The sequence below is a fragment of the Ambystoma mexicanum genome, chromosome 10, assembly GCF_040938575.1.
Source record: "Ambystoma mexicanum isolate Mex_15411 chromosome 10, UKY_AmexF1_1, whole genome shotgun sequence".
NCBI lineage: Eukaryota > Metazoa > Chordata > Amphibia > Caudata > Ambystomatidae > Ambystoma > Ambystoma mexicanum.
Genome location: NC_090932.1, coordinates 1,494,862,408 through 1,494,882,133, shown reverse-complemented (window position 1 = coordinate 1,494,882,133; position 19,726 = coordinate 1,494,862,408). Strand labels below are relative to the sequence as shown.

General features: G+C 46.9%; 1 protein-coding gene across 2 annotated transcripts in view; it reads right to left on the bottom strand.

The window, feature by feature from the left end:
• KNTC1 (kinetochore associated 1) overlaps positions 1-19,726 on the bottom strand; it is a 2,501,313-nt gene that overhangs the window by 1,619,232 nt on the left and 862,355 nt on the right. For both annotated transcript variants that reach the window (XM_069619627.1, XM_069619628.1), the window contains exon 31: positions 15,082-15,216. In XM_069619627.1, the coding sequence (XP_069475728.1) occupies positions 15,082-15,216 (135 nt within the window). The remainder of the gene's footprint in view (positions 1-15,081; positions 15,217-19,726) is intronic.

The window sequence follows — 19,726 nt, the reverse complement described above, 5'->3', positions numbered from 1 at the left end:
TTATTATGAGCTTTCACTTTGTTCTTCAAATACTTCTGACACTTCTGAACGGGTTTTCACAGTGTTCATAACTGTCCATTTGTTTCTCACTCGGGCAGATTTTTCATCGGACCGCCTTATCTTTCTCTTCAATTTGCTATTCAATAAATCTTGGTACATTTCAAAAGATACTTTGCAGTTTGTTCGGTATTCAATAAGCCTTGCAGCATTTCAAAAAGTGCTTTGTAGTCTGCTCAGTATTCAATATTCTTCCCTTAGGGTTCCAAACAGGTTTTAGCTGAATCTCTACTTGCAAATGTCCGATTCCCGGCTGTGGAGCACCCCAGTGTGAGTGTTCCCCTTCTCACGCTCACTGGTACTTGGCTGCTCCTCAGGGCATCTCTGCAGTTTTCTCAGACTTGCACTTTCTTGCCAGGTAAGCGTCTTGAGTACCAGGCAGCAGAGCTTGCTACCAGGAAAACTTGCTGCAGCGGTCCACAACGTTTGGAAGTCTTCCTTGTTCCCCAGCTCCAGCTGAGAACACGAGGATCAGGTAGTTGCTGGGGCTCTGGTCTGCTCACGACCCGTTCGTATCACGGCACCTCTCTGACCCGCTGGCAACACACAGCGCCCGCTCTGCCGGCCCTGCTCCAGCCTGCTCCTCGCAACTGCCACCTTCTCACCAGGCAGTTCCCCCTTCTCTCGGTCTACCATTTTAAACCACATGTGGCCTTACAATTGGTAGCATGTGCAAGTCCTTTGTCTGACCACAATTATAGTAATTAACAGGACATGCCTGACCTTTCTTAGTCCTCTTCCTCGTCTCAGTACCATAGGGGCAAAACTGACTAGAAGTGTGCTTTATTCTTAGTTGCCTCTTCCTCGTCCCAGTTGTAAAGGTCTGTGAATGTGGGACAGTAGGTGTGTAGGGAAGAGAAAAGGATTTACAATACCCTACAAAGGTCTGAGGAGGGTAGGACTCCTTCTCACCAAAGAAAGGGGGATAACATGTCTCACCTGCAGTCATCCTCTCCCCAAGGACCCTCCACCCAGGTGATCTTTCCTCGTATCTCCACCCCCATTGTCAGGATCCAAGAGCGATGGCCTTTCCTTGGCCAGCTGAGAAGAGGATCCAAGGGCAGTAGATGGGAGGATGCCCTCAGGTTTGTTACATTAGTTGCTAAAGAGGAAATTCCCCCTGCCCTCTTCTGCCTTCTCCTTACCTGACGCTATCACTCCCGCCAGTTACGCTTAATATAATTTGGTATATTTATATAGTAGTACCCTGTAGCGTGAAGCACTCGCCCTCTTAGGTTAATGTTACCTCTGTAAGTCACCAGTTTCTAATATTTATTTTGTAGGTTTGTTTTGAACCTGCTATTTGACCCTGCTTTTCTAACACCCTCATATACTGGTTCACCACGTATCTTTGTGTTATTGTACAGGCACCCTTCGTGGGATTGTCACTGCTATCAGTAAAGGTGTTATTTTAAATAATTTCTGAGTGAACATCCCTGTTCAAAAAAATACAAATATACTTACTAGAAGTAACTCTGGAGTGCAAGTCTTGTTATTGAATATACGCAGTCATCTGTCAGGCAGAGTGAAACTCAAAGTCTGCATACAGCAAACATGAAGCAATCCACTAATAGTTAGTGAAAATAGAATCCACAATAAGCGCGAAACCTGCACTGATAAGAATTTCCGGAAGATTTAAAATGTAGATGGATAAGATCTTGTTGTCAAAATATGCTACTTTCAGGAATGATTTACCATAGCCTCCTAAAACCAGGTCTCTCCATATGTATCACGGCTTGTCCATTAAGAGATATTTAGTTTGGAAGAGCAACAGCAAGATGAAAACCAGCTGTGGTTTTCTTTTTGGAATCAGATCCAAATGAGAGGTGTACCATAAGGATTATAGGTAATGTGCTACCATGATGCCAGACAGCTGAAAAGCACTGACATTCTCACTCAGTAGGCCCATTTCCATACCAAAAGGACTATTTTGTCACTGGCCTTTTCTTCATTTTATCTCCAAGTATGTGTCGATGTAATGACATGCTTAGAAAGACCAGTCTTATTAATAGTGTTGATTTCTCATGCTAAGTAGATATTTTTTATTCAAAGGCCAACAAGCCTAACTAAGATGGGCATCTTAATTTCCAAAAAGAGTAAGAGTGCTTTATGAGGAAATGCTGCATTAGATTGGTAATATCTGAATCTGTACATGATAAATGAATTTCATTTTATAATTCCACTGGGCATGGCATAGACAATATCCAAATTAAATTACATCTGCGCTGTTTCACACTAGTGAATGAAGTTAGTGAATGTACAGTGTGTACCTACTTATATGATGTATTTGCACCCATAACTTAAAACCTGTGCCACTGCACTACTAAAGCACTAAACCACAACAAAGCACAATGCAACCCATGAGCCTAACGGTTTGTATGAAGATTAAGGCCAAGTCTGATTTGTTATGAGCAGAGGGCACAATTACTCTGGACAGCCTGTTCTGAATAAATCTTAATTCATTATAATGTGCTAATTATATAAATTGGAAATGTGATCCTCACATAATCTGAGGTGCCTTCTTGATACCTCAATTTAAAGTTTGTCTACTTTATAGGCGATAGGGGAGGATTCAGAGATGCCACCCTATTATAGTGTACAGGGGAAGATGCGCAAGTCTAAACTCAATCAAGATTGAGTAGCTGAGCAATAAGCCTTAGGTTTTAGGAGATATGGGGGTGTAGTGGTACAATAAGATACACAAGGAGCACTTGGTAGTCAGGAATTCTACAAATGTGCCATGTATTATGCCATAACACACACTCTGGAATAGAACTAGCAGGTAAGTAGTACTACTAAAATGTATAAACATATGCAGATTCACAAATGGACGACACCTACAGGTCATAAACACTTATGCAAGAGGTGTACTGTGCCAGAAGCGGCTGAGAGTGCTCCTAAATTCATTCCTCTACTCTTGGTGCGGAAAATGAGGTTAACGTGAGTGATTAGACTGTCGGTGAGCGACCGCATCTGGGGCTTGCTTCTGGTGCTGTTTTGCTTATCCCAGGCTTGGTGCCGTCCTGCGGCTGAGGACACAAGAGTGTGACCTGCTGACTTTGATGTTGATGCCAACGCCAATGCTCCATCAGCCAACATCGGTTCCATGTGTTAATATCCCCGCAAAAATACTGCCAAACAAAAATATTGCCATATTTTTGCGCCGATATTAAGGCATGAAACCTGCGGGGGACACCCCGCTCCAAAAAAACCCCAAAAAGTATCCCCCTAAAAATATCACCTATGGCCGTTCCAGATGACCATATATACGCCGATATTTTTGCTGGGGATAATATGTAATGATACCCCAACATCTATTCTTGGGCAAAGAGCAGCCATAGTTGGTAACGCGTAAGTGCAAGCCTTCGAGGAAGGTGCCTTCTTGTTACTCTGCAGTTGGCTGAAGGCCAACTGATGGGAGAAGGGCTGCAAAAGGGTACACATGGGTTAGTCTTGCACCGTGAATCATGGGATCTGACACTGTTGCCTACACTGTGTAATTGTTTATTTGTAAAGTACTTATACACAAGTGAAGCACTTCAAATCGCTTCAAGACGGGAAGCGAACAAGTGGATATTCGTTGTCATTCTTATGCCTTTAAGAATCTGAATGATCTAACAGCAATAGGTAGTGTGGTGGGGAGGGGACATACAAGACAAAAAAGGATTGGTCGACATTGCGCCAATGCATGCAGGCAAAGCCAGCTAGGGAGGGGACGTAGAGGAGGACATGACAAACATGCTAAGCCTAGTACATACAAGGTTGTGCAAGTTTGCAGACAGAAGTGCGAGGGAGGGGACAGGGGCAAGTGCGCCCAGTCCACAGGAGCGTGCAGAGTGGGTGCCACTCTCATGGAACCTATTCCGAGTGAAGTAGCGTAAGGCAGAGTTCAGAGGCCCGAAGGCAAGTGCAAGACTGGCGGGTGAGCCTGGGACCTGTGAGTGTCTGGAGGTGCACCAGGCGACCAGTCAGCTGACTGAACAGGTTGGGGATGAGAACGAAGGAGGGAAGCAGGAAAGAGGAGGTTAGCCAGGGAGGGAGAAAGATGAAGAGAAGAGGAATGTATTGAGTAGTTTCCGGTACTTAAGGAGTTCCGGCTCAAGACTGTAGGCTATTCCAGAGGGCGGCACCTGCAGAGGATAAGGATCTACCGCCAAATCTGTTTGAAAAAAAAACGGTTCACCTGCCGAGAGTTGGAGGAGGTCAAGCGGAGGGCTCTGGAAGGAGAGTATTTAGGAAGAGAGCGTTGTAGATAATAGGGGCCCTGGCCCCAGAAAGCCTCATGGACTATGCAGAGGAACTTGAACTTTATCCTTGCAGCCACGGGGAACCAGTGGAGGGATTTCAGCACAGTGTGTACAGTGTTCTGGGTTGTGGTTAGGCTAGTCAGAAGCGGCCGGCATGCTGAAGCTTATTGCTACGGTTTAGCGCTAAGGTGCGGCTTGACGAACCCTGCGCATTAATTGAAGTGGTGGGTTGTTTACAGCTCACATCTCAGTTTATTGCCCCAAGTTTTTTTGAGCCCAAGCATTGCGACGGCTAAGCATTCTTAAGTGCACACGGTGTACAACCTATTGCTTCCCTGGTTATTTAGAAGCAGTTCTGTAGCTAAAGGTGCAGTAAATTGGCCCTTTTCTTTGAACTAGAAAAATCTAACTTCATGAGTGATCATTTTAACTGGGAATAACAGCCCGATTAAGGGTTGTGGATGTATTCTTATAGTTTACATTTTTGGGATAATTGATTGGAATTGATTACACCTGTATAACGCTTTAGCGCTTTTAGATATGTTATATGTACAATCTTTGCAGACGCAAAAACAGAATGCCTGATCAAGCTCGGGGCATGTCCACCTATATCACGGACAATGAAATAGTGGTGGCAATACATCTTCCCTCCCTTTATCACATTGACTCTATTGTGCCTCGAGTTTTGAATGAATCTGCAACTGCTTTAGAGGAAGAAGTAAACAATGTTTCTTCAGTTTTGTTTCCTTTAGCATCTACAAAAGAAGTACGGACTAACCCTGGGAGGGGGAAATAACATCTTATTTCCCGTCTAAGAAAACTGTGAAATGACAGACTGAAGCCTTAGTTGGTTTGGACACCTCAGCTCAAAATTGTGTATTGAGCAAAGTGGGTGATAGGCCAGCTGTGTTATATCAAAGCAAAGTTACTATGCCTTTACCAATTGACTTGAGAGCAAAGTTTCTTGGACACTCCACCAACGATTGAGACACGCTATGTCCCAGATTTTGATTAGATTCTACACCCCGGTTTGTCCCTTTTACTAGGTCTGATGCAATAACATCTTGTGTGGAGGGTCAACAAGAGAACGTGACTATTCAAACATTGGAGGAAATTAATCAGGTTTTGTATATTCTAGTGACATTGTATGAGGGACTTAAAATGGATGCGAAAAGTAATACAGGCATATTGGAATCGCTCCATTTTCAAGTTGATAATATCAAGTTACATGTAGCAGCAACAGAATTAACAAATCAATATTTGCTGAAGGTGAATGTGAATGGGTCAATCCCAGAGTTAGCTGATAAGGGGAGCATCACAACAAGTGGGTCAGTCCCCTCTTCGGATTCCTTGAGGGGATTAAATGTGGGCGATGGGGGGAATGATCAAGAGTATAAGGCCCAGGAGGTCCATAGGCCATCTGTGATGGGCTCTGAGGATTGTGAGATAGTGTCTTCAAGTAAACCACTGGGTGAAGTGGAGAGTTCTATCTTAGAAGTGGTTGTGAATGAAGTCATACCACCTCAGATGGAAGTGGATGAGAAGATATCTAGCCCTCTTGGACATTGCCCCCATGTAGTGTTGAATAAAGTGGGTAAAGTCAAGAGAGGCCGGTTGGTTAAGAATTAACAAAATTGTTCTGCCCCAAAGAAAAACAATGTGGTATCTTGCCACTTTCCGCAATTTGTTGCCTCAACCATCAGTTAGGGCTCTTCTGACTAACACCTCAACAAGAGTCAAATTGGCTGAATCCAGAGTGAATAGCATGGAAAAAGCACTGCTCATGCCCCCTGACTCAGCAGTGGTTAGTAAAAAATACTTTCCTTGTATCATATGTCACAATTAGCCTCCCAACAAGGAACCCGGGATCCCTCCAGCATACTGCAGTTTCTAGGCCAACTCTTACCTCTTCAAAAGTAGGGATAGTTCCCATTGGAGCTACTAATCAGGGGCCACCTCGGTTAGAGGGTAACAAACAGGGTAGGATAAACCCTCCATGGGTTCCTTATACTGAATCTCACCCAAAAGGGAAATCCACCAATCAATGTCCCTTACTGTTAGGGAGAATTCTCTGTAAAGGCTAATTTCCCAAACCTAGTGAGTCCCCCAGCAGCTTTGCTGGATTTTTTGGGGTTTATTTTTTTCTCCTGCTAAGAGTGAGACTCTTTTACTCCCACTCTTAGAATGATTTGAGGTGTTCCTTTGTCTTTCCATGTGTTTTATGGGCTATGGGGTCTTTTACTCCATAGGGTCTTATGTGTTTTAGATGTGGGTTACACAGCACCTTCCGTGCCTTAACCCAGGGGTGTCGTAGCGACCCCCCAACATAGACTCCATACCCTGGGACTGACTACTGTCGCCCAGGGCATGTAAAGTCACCATTGGCTTTGCTAGTCCCAAATTATGAACAGAAACCAGTACAAACCATCATATTGTGGACGTACTGGTCGGGGCAATTGGATTGCCCCGGGGTCTGTTGTTCGAGGGGGCACGTCTCCGTCCCCCCTGATCGAGTTTTGGCTGGTGGCAGTGGATACTACTTTTTATATTCGACCGCAAATATATCTCTATGGGATTTTCCCATTGTTCGAGGCTACCAACTTTAATTAATTAATTCTTATAGCCTCGAACATACCTCCGGTTTATTTAATATTAATTCACTGGTTGGTATTTTTTGGCAGAACTCGATTCTAAAATGGAGTTTGTGTTCTCTTCTGCGACTCCAACCCAAGTCGAGCCCTTTGTTCCACTTTTTGGCGGGCTTCTCCACAGAAGCTTCCAAAAGTGGTGCCACTCTGTCTGGGTACCACAGGGGGTGTGAGAGGGGTTTAGGCACCCTGGACTGAGTTACCTTGGTAACTCAAGTCGCACTCTTGTGTGATTGGCCCAAGTGGTGAGCCGGCCGGCTCATCACTTAGCATGTTTGATTGACAGCTAGGTTAAGTGAATGGGGGTGTGCTGCATAAAAGCAGGGCTTTGGGGACTGGAACTTCAGAAGTCGCCACAGGACATAAGAATCCGAGGAGGGAGAAGCTGAGCCGACCTGCAACGACGACACCACCGGTGGAGCCCTGCTGAACCGTCTCACCACTTTTCCCGACGACAGAGGAGATCTCCAGTCCGGAGAGTCTTCTTCCTTTGACTAGTGGGGATAACCAGTTTTGCCTTCTTTTTACCTTCCTGGAGCATCTCGTGGCCGCCTTGCCCGTGCCAAGCACCCGACAACCGGAATACCACGGTTTACCACTACCGCGAAGAGAAAGGTATTACTTTTTAACCGAAGAACTCCGCGGCTGGTTTCTTCACTGGCAGTGCAACGACCTTCATCTTTCTTCCACGGCGAGACCTCTTCTTCCTCTGGACGAAACTCCGACTTGCACCTGCTGCCAGGAACAACTGCCCCCGCTGGAGCTTCCTTCACACTTAAGGTACTGTGTCCCGCCTGGCTTCCCTTGCGACAGATCGTTCGGGGTGACAGTAAAGCCTCGACTTTCTAACCTGGGCTAGCCTGGGACACCCTAGCTAACTTTTCCTGACTTTAATTTCATCCTTTTTGTGCGAACTATCTACAAAACTCTTTGGGCATAACCCCACTATGTGAACCTGGACCCCTCTGCTTGCTCTCTCCAAGAGTGGGCCTTGCAATTGACTTCCTTGCTCTCCAGTAGAACTCTGCCTGTCCTGCCTTACTGTGGTTCTTTGTAAAAGTATTGAAACTTGTGTGCTTCCTTAACTCTGCCTTTTTCCCTCCCTTTCTTTACAACTTATTAGAGTGTCATCTTATGTTAAGCGCTCACCTCTGTCTGAAAATAAGTGGTGTTTCTCACTAAGACTTGTCTAATAAGTGAATAGGGTTGTATGGGATACATTACTCACCGTAATCGTATTTCTGATGATTGTATCTGCTTAGATTCACATGCTGTGCATAGGCCGACATCTAGTGGAAGCTGCGGAGTATTAGTTTGTTTTTCGAAACTCGAAAATGGGCGTCGACACAGGGCGTGCCAGTAATACTATCCCTAGTGTGACGTCCACTGTACCCAAGATCCCTCACGCGTCTAGGATCCTCAGATTGTATTTTTTCTGACATGAGGTAGCATGAGGAGTAGCGCGAGTACAGATAATCCAAACAGATAGATAGAAAGGTAAGACTACAAGCAACCATGCGCCTTCTCTCAGAGGGGAGGCAGGGTGGTTCGCATGTGAATCTAAGCAGATACAAGCATCAGAAATACGATTACGGAGAGTAATACATCCCTTCTGAGGCTTGTGGAATCTGCTTAGATCACATGCTGTGCATAGATTAGCGAGCAGTACCTGAAGAAGGAGGTGGGATGTGAGAAGGGTCATGAGCAAATAAGTGTCTTAGAACCGCTTGTCCCACTTGTGTATCTGCCTTGGAATGGGTGTCAATGCAGTAATGCTGAGTAAAAGTGTGAATAGAGCTCCAAGTAGCTGCTTTGCAAATGGTGTCAAGGGGTACATTTGCAATGAAAGCCAGAGTGGCCCCAATGCCTCTAGTAGAATGGGCCCCTGGCGTGAAAGGCAGAGTCTTTTCAGAGAGTGAGTAACACAGCTGGATACAGTTAATAATCCACTTCGAGATGGCACCTTTAGAGACGCGATCCCCCTCTCTGCCTGTAGCTACGGAGACAAACAGTTGATCTGTTTTCCTTAGCGGTCTGGTTTTATTTACATAGTAGAGGACCGCCCTACGCACATCTAGGGTGTGTAGTTTCACCTCAGCCGTGCTTTGAGGGTCCTGGAAGAAAGCCGGAAGCTCGATGGACTGGTTTACGTGGAATTTAGATATAAACTTAGGTGAGAACCTAGGGTGTGTGCGTAAAACCAGTTTGTCTTTATGGACAGTAAAGAAGGGATCCTGCACTGACAGAGCCTGAATTTCACTGACCCTTCTTATAGAAGTAATAGCTACTAAGAAGGGCGTTTTATAAGTCAGGTGTTTGAGACTGCTTTTATGCATGGGCTCGAAAGGGGGGCCCACGAGTTTAGATAGCACCACATTAAGGTCCCACCCTGGTGGTGGGTTTGGAATAGGAGGGTGAAGTCTCTTTACTCCTTCCATGAAGGCTTTAACTACTGGTACTTTCCACCACAAGACCTTGTTATGGGAAGTGGTGTATGCCGACAGGGCTGCCAGGTGTAATAGTGGAAGGAGTGCAATCAACTGGGTTGATTTGTCTACTCTGGCACCAGATAACAAATCTCTTCCATTTGTCAAGGTAACAGTGCCTTGTGTTTGGTTTCCTAGATTCCTTTAAGATGTCCATACACCTCTGTGGTAGATTGAGATGTCCAAACTCTATGACCTCAGGAGCCATGCTGCCAGGTTCATTGAGTTGGGTTGCTGATGCACTGTTTGACCTTGGTGCTGGGACAGTAGGTTGTACCAGGCTGGAAGTTTGATGGGCTCGCACACCGCCATCCTGCGTAGGTGTGGGAACCACGGTTGTCTTGCCCACATGGGAGCAACTAGGACGAGCGTCATCGACTCTCTGATCATCTTGTTGACCACCTTCCTGATGAGAGGAGTTGGTGGAAAAGCGTACGCAAACATCCCTGACCAGTTCATCCACAGGGCGTTCCCCTGGGAGTCTGGTTGGGGGAACCTGGATGCAAATCCTGGGCATTGTCTGTTTTCGCTTGTGGCGAATAAGTTTATAGTGGGGAAACCCCACTGAGAGAAGATATCTTCTATGACCTCTCTGTGTACAACCCATTCGTGTTCCTCTGGGAGGGAGTCTCTACTCAGAGCATCCGATAGGGAATTGAGCTCCCCTGGAACATGTTGTGATGACAGGAAGATGTTCCGTCTGAGTGCCCATATCCAGATTTTCTGGGCAAGCCTGGACAGATTTGGCGAACGAGTCCCTCCTTGCTTGTTCAGGTAGAACATGGCTGTTGTGCTGTCCGTCCGGATTTGCACTGACAGGTTTAGTAGGTGGGGCTCGAACGCTTGAAGCGCTCTGAATACTGCCAGAAGCTCTAGCAGGTTGATGTGGTTCTTGGCCACTGAGGGAGACCAGAGACCCTGAGCTGTGTGGTGGAGATGGTGAGCTCCCCACCCCATCAGACATGCATTGGTAGTGACTACTGCCTGTACTTCGGGATCGTAAAAGGGTTTTCCCTGTGCAAGATTCTCTCTTGTCTACCAGTGAAGGCTTTGTACTAGTGTTGGCGAAACAACCACTAGATCGTCCCACTGACCACTTGCCTGAGACCACTGTTTCGCCAACCATTCCTGCATGGGACGCATGCGCAGGCGCGCGTGGGGGACTAGGTAAATACATGACGCCATCATGCTCAGCAAACGCATTGCTTTGCGTACCGTTATTTGGTGACCGGACTGATATTGCGGAATTTGCAGTAGTATATTCCAAATTCTTTCCTCTGAAGGAAATGTCAACCCCTCTTAAGTATCTAGGATTGCTCCTAGGAACTGTTTGGAGGTGCTTGGCACCAGGCTTGACTTTTTCTCGTTGATTGAGAAGCCTAATTCGTGGAGGAGGTTGATAGTCCTTTGAATGTTTGTTCTGCAAATGACTGGGGGTTTCCCCCATTATGAGCCAGTCGTCCAGATAAGGGTACACCATGATTGCCTCCCTGCGTAGGTGTGCAGCCGCCAACGCCAGTACCTTGGTGAATACCCTTGGTGCCGAAGCTATCCCGAAGGGCAGTACCTTGAACTGGAAGTGCAGACTGTCCACCTTGAAGCGAAAGAACCTTCTATGCGCTGGGAACATGGAAATATGAAAATAGGCATCTTTCATATCCAAGGTTGCCATGTAATCCCACTTTTTTAGGAGGGGGATTACCTCTTGTAGCATGGTCATACGAAACTTTTGGGGCTTGACATACTTGTTGGCAGGCCGTAAGTCCAATACTGGGCGCATTGTCAAATCTTTTTTTGGCGGCACAAGGAAGTAAGTTGAATAAATACCCTTGTTTACCTGGTGTCCCGGGACGAGTTCTATCGCGTCCTTTGCTTGCAGATTGGCGATCTCCTCGAGGAGAATCTTCTGATGTTCTAGAGAGTGTACTCTTTGTCGTGGAGGATGGTTCCGGGGACGCTGCAGTAGTTCTATACAGTACCCTGCGGATACTGTTGACAGCACCCATCTGTCTGATGTGATCCCTTCCCAAGCATGGGTGAAGTTGGAAATGCGTCCCCCTACTGGGGTTGCGTGAGAAGGGACCCTGAACTGAGCGTCACTGCTTTGGTGGAGGCGTGCCGCCTCCTTTACTGGGGCTGCCTCTGCCTTTACCACGTCCTCTCCAATTACCCCTGCTGTAACCCTGGGTAGACTGTTGGCTGTTGTTCCACTGTGTACCCTGCCCCTGGGAATAGTTTGATCATCTCTGGGAATTTTGGCCGCATGGGCGATGAAAATTACTATTCCCTCTCTGGTTAGGGGGTTTATTGGTTAACTGGCCAAGGGATTTGAGTGTCTCGTATTCGTCCTTGGCATTCTTCAGCACGTCCTCGACCGCCTTAGCAAACAACAGATCGGCTTCCACCGGTTTGTCCAACAATGATGCCTGGGTTTCTGCCTTAAAACCAGACTGCCGCAACCACGCATGTCTCTTGATAACAGTACCTTCTGCTATCAATCTGCCTGCGTTGTCCGCGGTGTCAAAAGCTGCTTTTAAAATGCAAACAGACACGGCTCTACCCTCTGCAGAAATTCGTGCTAACTGGCCCTTTAAGGGTTCTGGTGCAGAGGCTATGAGTGCCGTGACTTCTTCCCACTGATGGCAGTTGTAGCTGGCCAACAGGGTGGTGGAGTTTGCAATCCTTGCCTGATAGGCGGACGTTGAGGCTACTTTCCTGCCGAAACCATATAGTTTTTTGCTCTCCTTGTCTGGAGGAGCTTAGGACAATGACAAGGGTGTTCCAGCCCTCTTACGAGTGTTAGTGACAACTAGGAGTCTGGCTTCAGATGTCCCCTTATATAGAGAGGGTCAGACTGGGCTGCCCTGAAAACATTTTCAACTCTGGGATTGACTGCTCTGGTGAGGTTCGGGTTTACCAGGGACGGGTCTATTCTTCGCTGAATAGACTTAAGGATAGGGGTGGTCTGGGCAACAGGCCTCCTTTCTCCCACTAACTCCTCGGCGAAGTCCCTCTCTTCCTGGACACCGTGGGTGTCAATATGGAAATGTTCCGCTGCTCGTGCGAGAACCTTGTTCAGGAGGGGTTGGTTATCGACAGGGGAGTCGGTAACCGGGGCTTCCTTCTCTACTGGGGAATCTACTCTGTAGGTTTCAGGGTCCTCCTCTTCCTCTTCTTGGTCCTCATCATCCCCATAGTAGCCCGTCCCAGTTTGCTCTTCTACCATGCCAAAATCTTGGTCCTCACCAAAGGAAGTCTCTCCTTGATACAGTGAGTATGGCCGTGAGCATGGTTGTACCTCAAAGGGGTCTTTAGACCTCATCGGTGTCTCAAACCGGGGCTTCTTACTCGGGGGGGATAGGATCATTAGAGCCTGAGGGTGTAGCCCCTTGTGGATTATATGAAAGGAAATGGTCTGGATTTTTATCGTAAAAGTCTGCCAAAGAAGACATCCTTGACACGACCCTATCTATGTCATCACTCGACCATTTTTTGGAACTGGGAATGACTCTCTCAGAAAGTCTAGGAGATGTATCTTGAGTAGATTTGCTGGTTTTAGAAATATCATCAGACCTGGTCTTGTCTGTCTGTTTAGGAGGAGTGGAGTGTTTCACAGGTGTGGAAGAGTGCAGAGGCTGCTTCTTCTGCTGTTTTCCCCCCTCCCCGAGAGTGGAAAAGTGTTTTCTCTGTCCCTTTGTGGCTCTGGAGGTTTTCGACGCCTGGCGTCGAGGATCGGGAGTAGAGTCCCTGTCCTTCGAACGTGGGGCCGCGCTGATCTTTTGTCTGCGGGCTCCGACTCCTGGAGAACGGCCTGGGGGTGGAAGTCGTCTTCGTCCTCCGACGATCAAACTTCTGTTAGCCTAGGGCGTGAGGCACTCTTGGCAAGAGTGGATGATTGCCTGGAGTCATGCGGCGATCTCGATCGAGAACGCCCAGAGGACAACGATTCGGACCGTTCTGTTTGTGCCTCTTTCCGAGAACTCGACGTCGTCGAGTCTCGGTTGGTCTTCGTGTGTTTTGTGTGAGTGGTGTGTGAAGCGCTTCTGTCGCCGGTGGTCTTCCCCATAGCCGCCCTGTCGGACGACCTTCCGAGGTCGGGGACCTGCGCTCGGCTGTCTTTCGACGCCGTAATGCCCTCGCCGTCCGAAAGCACGGCGTCGCTGCCATCGCTGAAGGCGCCCTCCGCTGCCATGGCCGCCTGGCGTGGTAGGCCCAACGCTTCGTCGAACGGTCCTTAAGTGTCTTAGGTTTAAACCTACTACACGCTCTGCAGTTTGCTTCGGGGTGGTCCCTCGGCAAGCAGAGATTGCACGTGGCGTGCCCGTCGACCCAAGGGTATTTGCGATTGCACTTGGGACAGAATTGAAAAGGGGTACCCACCATACGCACCTTGAGGCAGCAGGCTGGTAAGTGTAGGAAATGTATAAGGTGTACCTATATACCAAGAGTGTAGAGTATGTCCAACCCCCCACTCTCCCTACTTGCAGGGCCGAGGCCAGAGGCCTTCCGAGGCCCAAATCCGTTGTGCAGCAGCCGACGGTCGATTTCTTCTCCAAGCCGGCGTCGAGTGTCGAAGTTCGACGTTGGGATGGGGAAAGGATGTAAATTAATCAATATTTTAGCAAAATTATGGCTAAGGCCAGGGGACTCCACAAAATGCTTCCGACCAGTATGGCGGAAAAAAACAATCTGAGGATCCTAGACACGTGAGGGATCTTGGGTACAGTGGACGTCACACTAGGGATAGTATTATTGGCACGCCCTGTGTCGACGCCCATTTTCGAGTTTCGAAAAACAAACTAATACTCCGCAGCTTCCACTAGATGTCGGCCTATGCACAGCATGTGATCTAAACAGATTCCACAAGCCTCAGAAATATATATATGATAGTGACTGTGTGCTGAATTTACTTACCTCGTTTTTGCTAGTGTAAATCACAAGTGTGTTTTTAAATAAATAATTATATACTTTTACACCAAAGCTCTGGTGAGTGTTTGTTTGTGCTACTGTGTCTCTGTACCTATTGTGAATACTCTGCATACTGCCTAACTCTTCTTGAGGGAAGTCTGACTGCTCAGCCACAGCTACCAAGTGAATCTGTGTGGTACAGACTGCTACCAAGTGGGTTTACTGCCAAACACCTGTAGTCCTAAATCTTTTGCAGTGGTCCCAGAGGGAACTGCACAGGTTTCTGCCTAACAGGTATCACTGTACTAGTAGCCTTCGGGAATGACCAGTGCCCCCCCTCACTCGCCCCCAAAATAAATTAGCTAAAAACTTTTTTTTTTAATCCCTTCCCTTCAAAAAGTCATATCAGAAGTGTAACAATAGCAAAAACGGTGAGGGGTTCCCAGTGATGTCAATGGAGGGGAAAGCAGCCAAAAGAAAATGTTTCCCAACAATCGGTTAGTTGTGTAGTCCGAGATTATAAAAACATGCGCCTCACTGTTTTCAAGAAACGCAGCACAAGTTCCATGTTTTCTAATACTTAAATACTTAATAGGTGGCAGAAATAAACAGTTTTTCGAATGAGGCTTGCAATAATTCATTGGCATGTGATTGCCCTGGAAATAACAGACATGTGTATGCACTAACACTGGGTTTGGGCTTTACACTGGACGTTCATTAATCAAGAAGACGTACCCGCTTTCTTTGAATCAGAAAAATAATCCTCAGAATGTAGACTTCCACCCTAGGCAGCTTATACGCCTGAACTACCTTAAGGGCATCGTCCAAAGAACAAGGAGTATCTTGCTTAAGGATGTATTTCACTAGTTCCTAAAAGGAGATAAGAAAAAGGAGATAAGAAAACAGACGCACGTTACACAAAAAGCATGGACAGTACAAACTTAACTTCGTAAGTAGTCACTAAGCAAATCTGGATAAAAAAAGCTCCAACGCAATTTCGAATATAGATCAATTTCGTCTTTCAAGTTAAACCCACTACCAAGAACATGTTTGTGTGTATGGACAACTACATTTCAGTTCGAGACCGTTTGCAGGACTGAAGAGTCTTCAAACTGCTCAGCCAGTTAAACTTCCCAAAGAGGTTTGTGTTTAATCCATAAGTAACAGATTCACTTACCGGCAGTGACAACGCAGCCTCTCCAGCTTGCGAGGCGAGCTAACTGAATAACAATAAAAACGTGGCTACAGTTCCAGTTCACCGCGTTACGAAATGACAAAAATTGCAGCAGCAAGCACTATATAAAAAGGTAAGCATTTTAATATTTTTTTTTTTTTTATTATTATTTTCATTTAGTTTGTACAAACTTTAGAAAATCTTTTTATATCAAAACTTATATATTCTACAATATGCAATGTCCAATTACTCCCTCAGCTCTTTCCGGGGCTCGAGTTTTCCCTTAAAATTTCTCTATTTCTAATGCTTCATTTTCATTTCTCAATGTCTCATTTATCAAGCATTTGAACGGCGCCGCAGTCTCTTGGAGAGTCCATACTCCGAGGTTCTTTTGTATACAAATTATGTCTGAGTTTGATCCTCCATTTTCCCCCACATGATTTCTATTTGTTTCAAGAGCAGTGTGAGTGCCACCGCCAGTTTTTTGTTGTTACTGCAGTGTAGCCTTCCCCACCATTCTTCATCACTATACGTGGAGACTAATTTTCTTTCTGTTGCCAGGTATTTTGTTCTTAATTCCTTAAGTTGGCTGCAATAAAGTATCAAATGTTTTAATGATTCTGACTCTATTCGACAGAAACGGCATGTTGTCTCTTCATTTGGCCATTTCCTGTTGTAGATTTGGGCTTCTTTAGTTTCATATAAATATATTTAGATTAGTTCACAGCTGTAATCGCACACTATCCCACAGGACTGCCACTCAAACACGGGTGACACCTGCCTCCTTCATGCCTCTGATGATCAGACGGAAAAAGAAGGGTGGGTGTTTCTACACCTACACTTGAAATGCAAAGAGCTGAGCAAAGTGGTGAAAGATGTGTCCTTTGGGACCAACTCGCATATCTTCTCCCATCACTCTTGGAGCTACACAGACTGGAGTGATAACAATGAAAGGGCAAAATATTTGCCATATCTTGGTACAATTGCTTAACACCCTCGAGTGTATAATGTAACTGAAAGCATTGTACAATTGAATACACAATTAGTGAGACTGCAATCAACTCCCCACTCTTCTGACATTTAGAAAATGCCCCAACAGGCAAAACCTTACATCACGGCCAGGCTTCCATCCTTTTAATTGCTTCATGGAGAGTCTGACTGTTTCCAGTTCATTAACATCCCTTTACTGTATGGCGGTGAAGCAGTAGCCTAACTAAGACTTTGCACCGTTTAACATATAGAATAAAAGGCATGCGTATTTGCAGGTGGCAAAATGGCACATATTAAAACCAAGTGTCTCTGTCGTTTGAGATGTTTTTCTTTTATATTAAATAATCCCAATTATCTTGCGGCCTATGTTTATTTATGACCGTGCAAACACTTTTTCCAGGATCTTTTTTTAACAAACTTTTTATTAAGCTTTTTGTAGAGACAAAAAAAATGCTGTCAACTGTACAGGGCAAATTAATTTTAACATTACAAGTTCGCCCCTGATTCTCGTGCATCCTTTCCCACCACTTCCCCGTTCACATGAAACCCATCTCCTACCACCAAGGCCTGTGCCCATCCTCCCCTCCATCTATCTCCCGCTCACCTGATTCCTCCTATACTGCCTCCCGACCCACCGATCTCCCCCACACCCTTCATATCGTCTCGTGTTTGTTTGGGCAACTCTTTTTTTATTTTATTTTTATATTGAGCATTTGTTAGGCACCTATACAACAGAATAGTGTTTCGAGGAGCCACAAGAAAAAGTGGGAAGGGAACAGGAGAGTAAACAACAGTGTACAAAAATAGTAATACAATCGTGGTCCTATTTGGCCTAGTGACATTCGAACGTGCAAGTGCAGTGAAGAGTAGTGCAGAGATAGGGAAGGGAGGGGACGATGGGGTGGGGTGGGGCAGAGTAGGGAAAAAATGCTGGTGGGAGCCCAAGAGAGAAGTGCAAAGGGAGGAGGCCACTGGCTAAGTGCTAGGGCAGAGGAATCACATGGATGGGATGTACAGCCGCCAGGTAAGGGCCCACAAGGGCGGTGCTGGGGGAAGGGAGGGTGCTGGTGTCTGTCGACTGGGTAGAGGGCCTAGTAAGCTGCGAGATTCAGGAGGGACCAGGCCGCCAGTCTCAGTCGGCAGTGGGGTGATTAGCAGGGAAGGGAGAGAGGGAAAGAAGTGGAGAAAAGCAGAGTTTTAATTCGTTTCCGGAACTTAAGGAGGTCTGGCTCAAGTCTGAGAGTGGCAGGGAGGCTGTTCCAAAGAGGCAGCCACTGAGGAGAGACCCCTGCCCCCGACTCTCTGCTTAGATTAGTGTTTGACAAGCAGAGAGTTGGAGTTAGAGGAGCGGAGGGCTCTAGCAGGGAAGTATTTAGGGAGCGAAAGTTGGAGATAGCGTGGTCCAAGGCCCCAGGCAGCATTGTGGATGATGCAGAGGATCTTGAATTTGATCCTCGCAGCCACCGGTAGCTAGTGGAGAGATATCTGGGCTGGAGAGATACAGTCCATGGTCTTGAGGCCAAGGATAAGATTTGGAGCCCTATTTCGGATTAGCTGAAGGGGGTCTAGGGAGGAAAGGGGGAGATTGAGGAAGAGGCTGTTGCAGTAGTGCAGCCTAGAGAGAGACGTTGAGCTTCTGGGGAAAGGTGAGAAAAGGGAGAATGTCTCTGAGGAGGTGAAGTTGGAAGTGGAGCTTCTTGGGAAGGTCCAAGATGAGAGGGGTGAAAGAGTAAGCTGAGTCGAAGATGACCCCAAGTTTTTTGGCCACACAGGATGGAGAGGGTAGAGGGCCCAAGAAGGGCGGCCAGGTGGTGCGGGGGGGGGGAACAAGGATGCAGGTGTCCCAATGAGAAGGATCTCTGTCGTATTGGCATTAAAACAGAGACCCTTAGCCGCACACCATGCCTGGATGGAGGTCAGAAAATCCAGGATGAGAGGAGGGGGTGGTAGAGGGACGTTTGAAGGAAAATGTGTGGTATAAGCCTACCACTGGAATTCAGGATAGAATGAGGAAATCAGGTGAGCAAGATGGGATAGATATTGAAGAGCCACGGCGATAGGATAGAGCCCTGGGGGACACCAGAGGTAGAGAGTGAGGTGGTGATGATAAAGGGCCCAGTTGTAGCTGGGAAGGGCGGTTAGTCAGGAAAGAGGTCAGCCAATCCAGTGCCCCATCCGTGATGCTGATGGTATTGCGGAGACGTTTTACGAGGATAGAAGGGTTGACCGTGTCAAAGGTGGAGGAGAGATCGAGGAGAATGAAAACAGCAGGAGAGTTAGTGTCAAAATTTGCAAGCATGTCTTCACAGGTGTTCAGGAGAGCAGTTTCCATGCCTCTGGATGCCCGAAAACCAGATTCATGTGTCATGGCAACAACCAACAAGTTCAGCATGAAGGTTAAATTGGGGGAGGATCAACTTCTCCAAGAGTTTACCCAGGAAGGGGGTAGTGGAGATGGGGCGATTATTAGCCAGGCAGGAGGGGTCAGCTTTTTTTAGGAGAGGGTGCATAAAGGAGAGCTTGCGGGGAAGAGCCAGTGGTGAGGGAGTAGTTGCAGAAATTGGCAAGTGACGGGGTGAGAGAAGATGTCCTTAATGGTTCTAGAAGAGCAGAGGTGCACCTGTTTGGATGAGACCATCATAGAGCGGACAACTTTAGAGACTTCATTGGGTTTTATGGGCAGAAGAGAGGAAAGTGGCCTGCTCATAACAGGAGGGAGGGGAGCCAAGGGTGGCTGGGGAGCTGGAGCGGGATTGGAGGTGAGGGTGGTGGAGAGTGAGGACAGGAGGTATTGTTTTATATGAGAAATGGGAGGCCGGGACAGTGCAGAAAGTCTGGGAAGGAAGGAGGTGGAGACTGCTGATGGATTGGCGAGTGCCTTGCAGATTTGGAACAGTTCAGCCGTGTTGTTAGTGGCTCCAGAACAGTGGGCTTGTATGTGGGCCCTCTTCTTTTAGCGGAGAGAAAAACAATATTGCCTTTGGAGCAGGCGACAGGCCAGTTTGTCAGAGGATGAACCTGAGGTCTGCCACTTCCGTTCAGCAACTCTGCACTTGCATTTCAGGGAAGCTAGATCAGAGTCATGCCAGCTGTTGCACTTGGAGACAGGCTTCAGGTGGATCCTCATGACAGGGGCAAGGACATCAAGGGTGTTGGAGATGGTATTTGCCAATAAATAGACAACACAGCGTGGATTGTGATATGCCAAATGCAAGG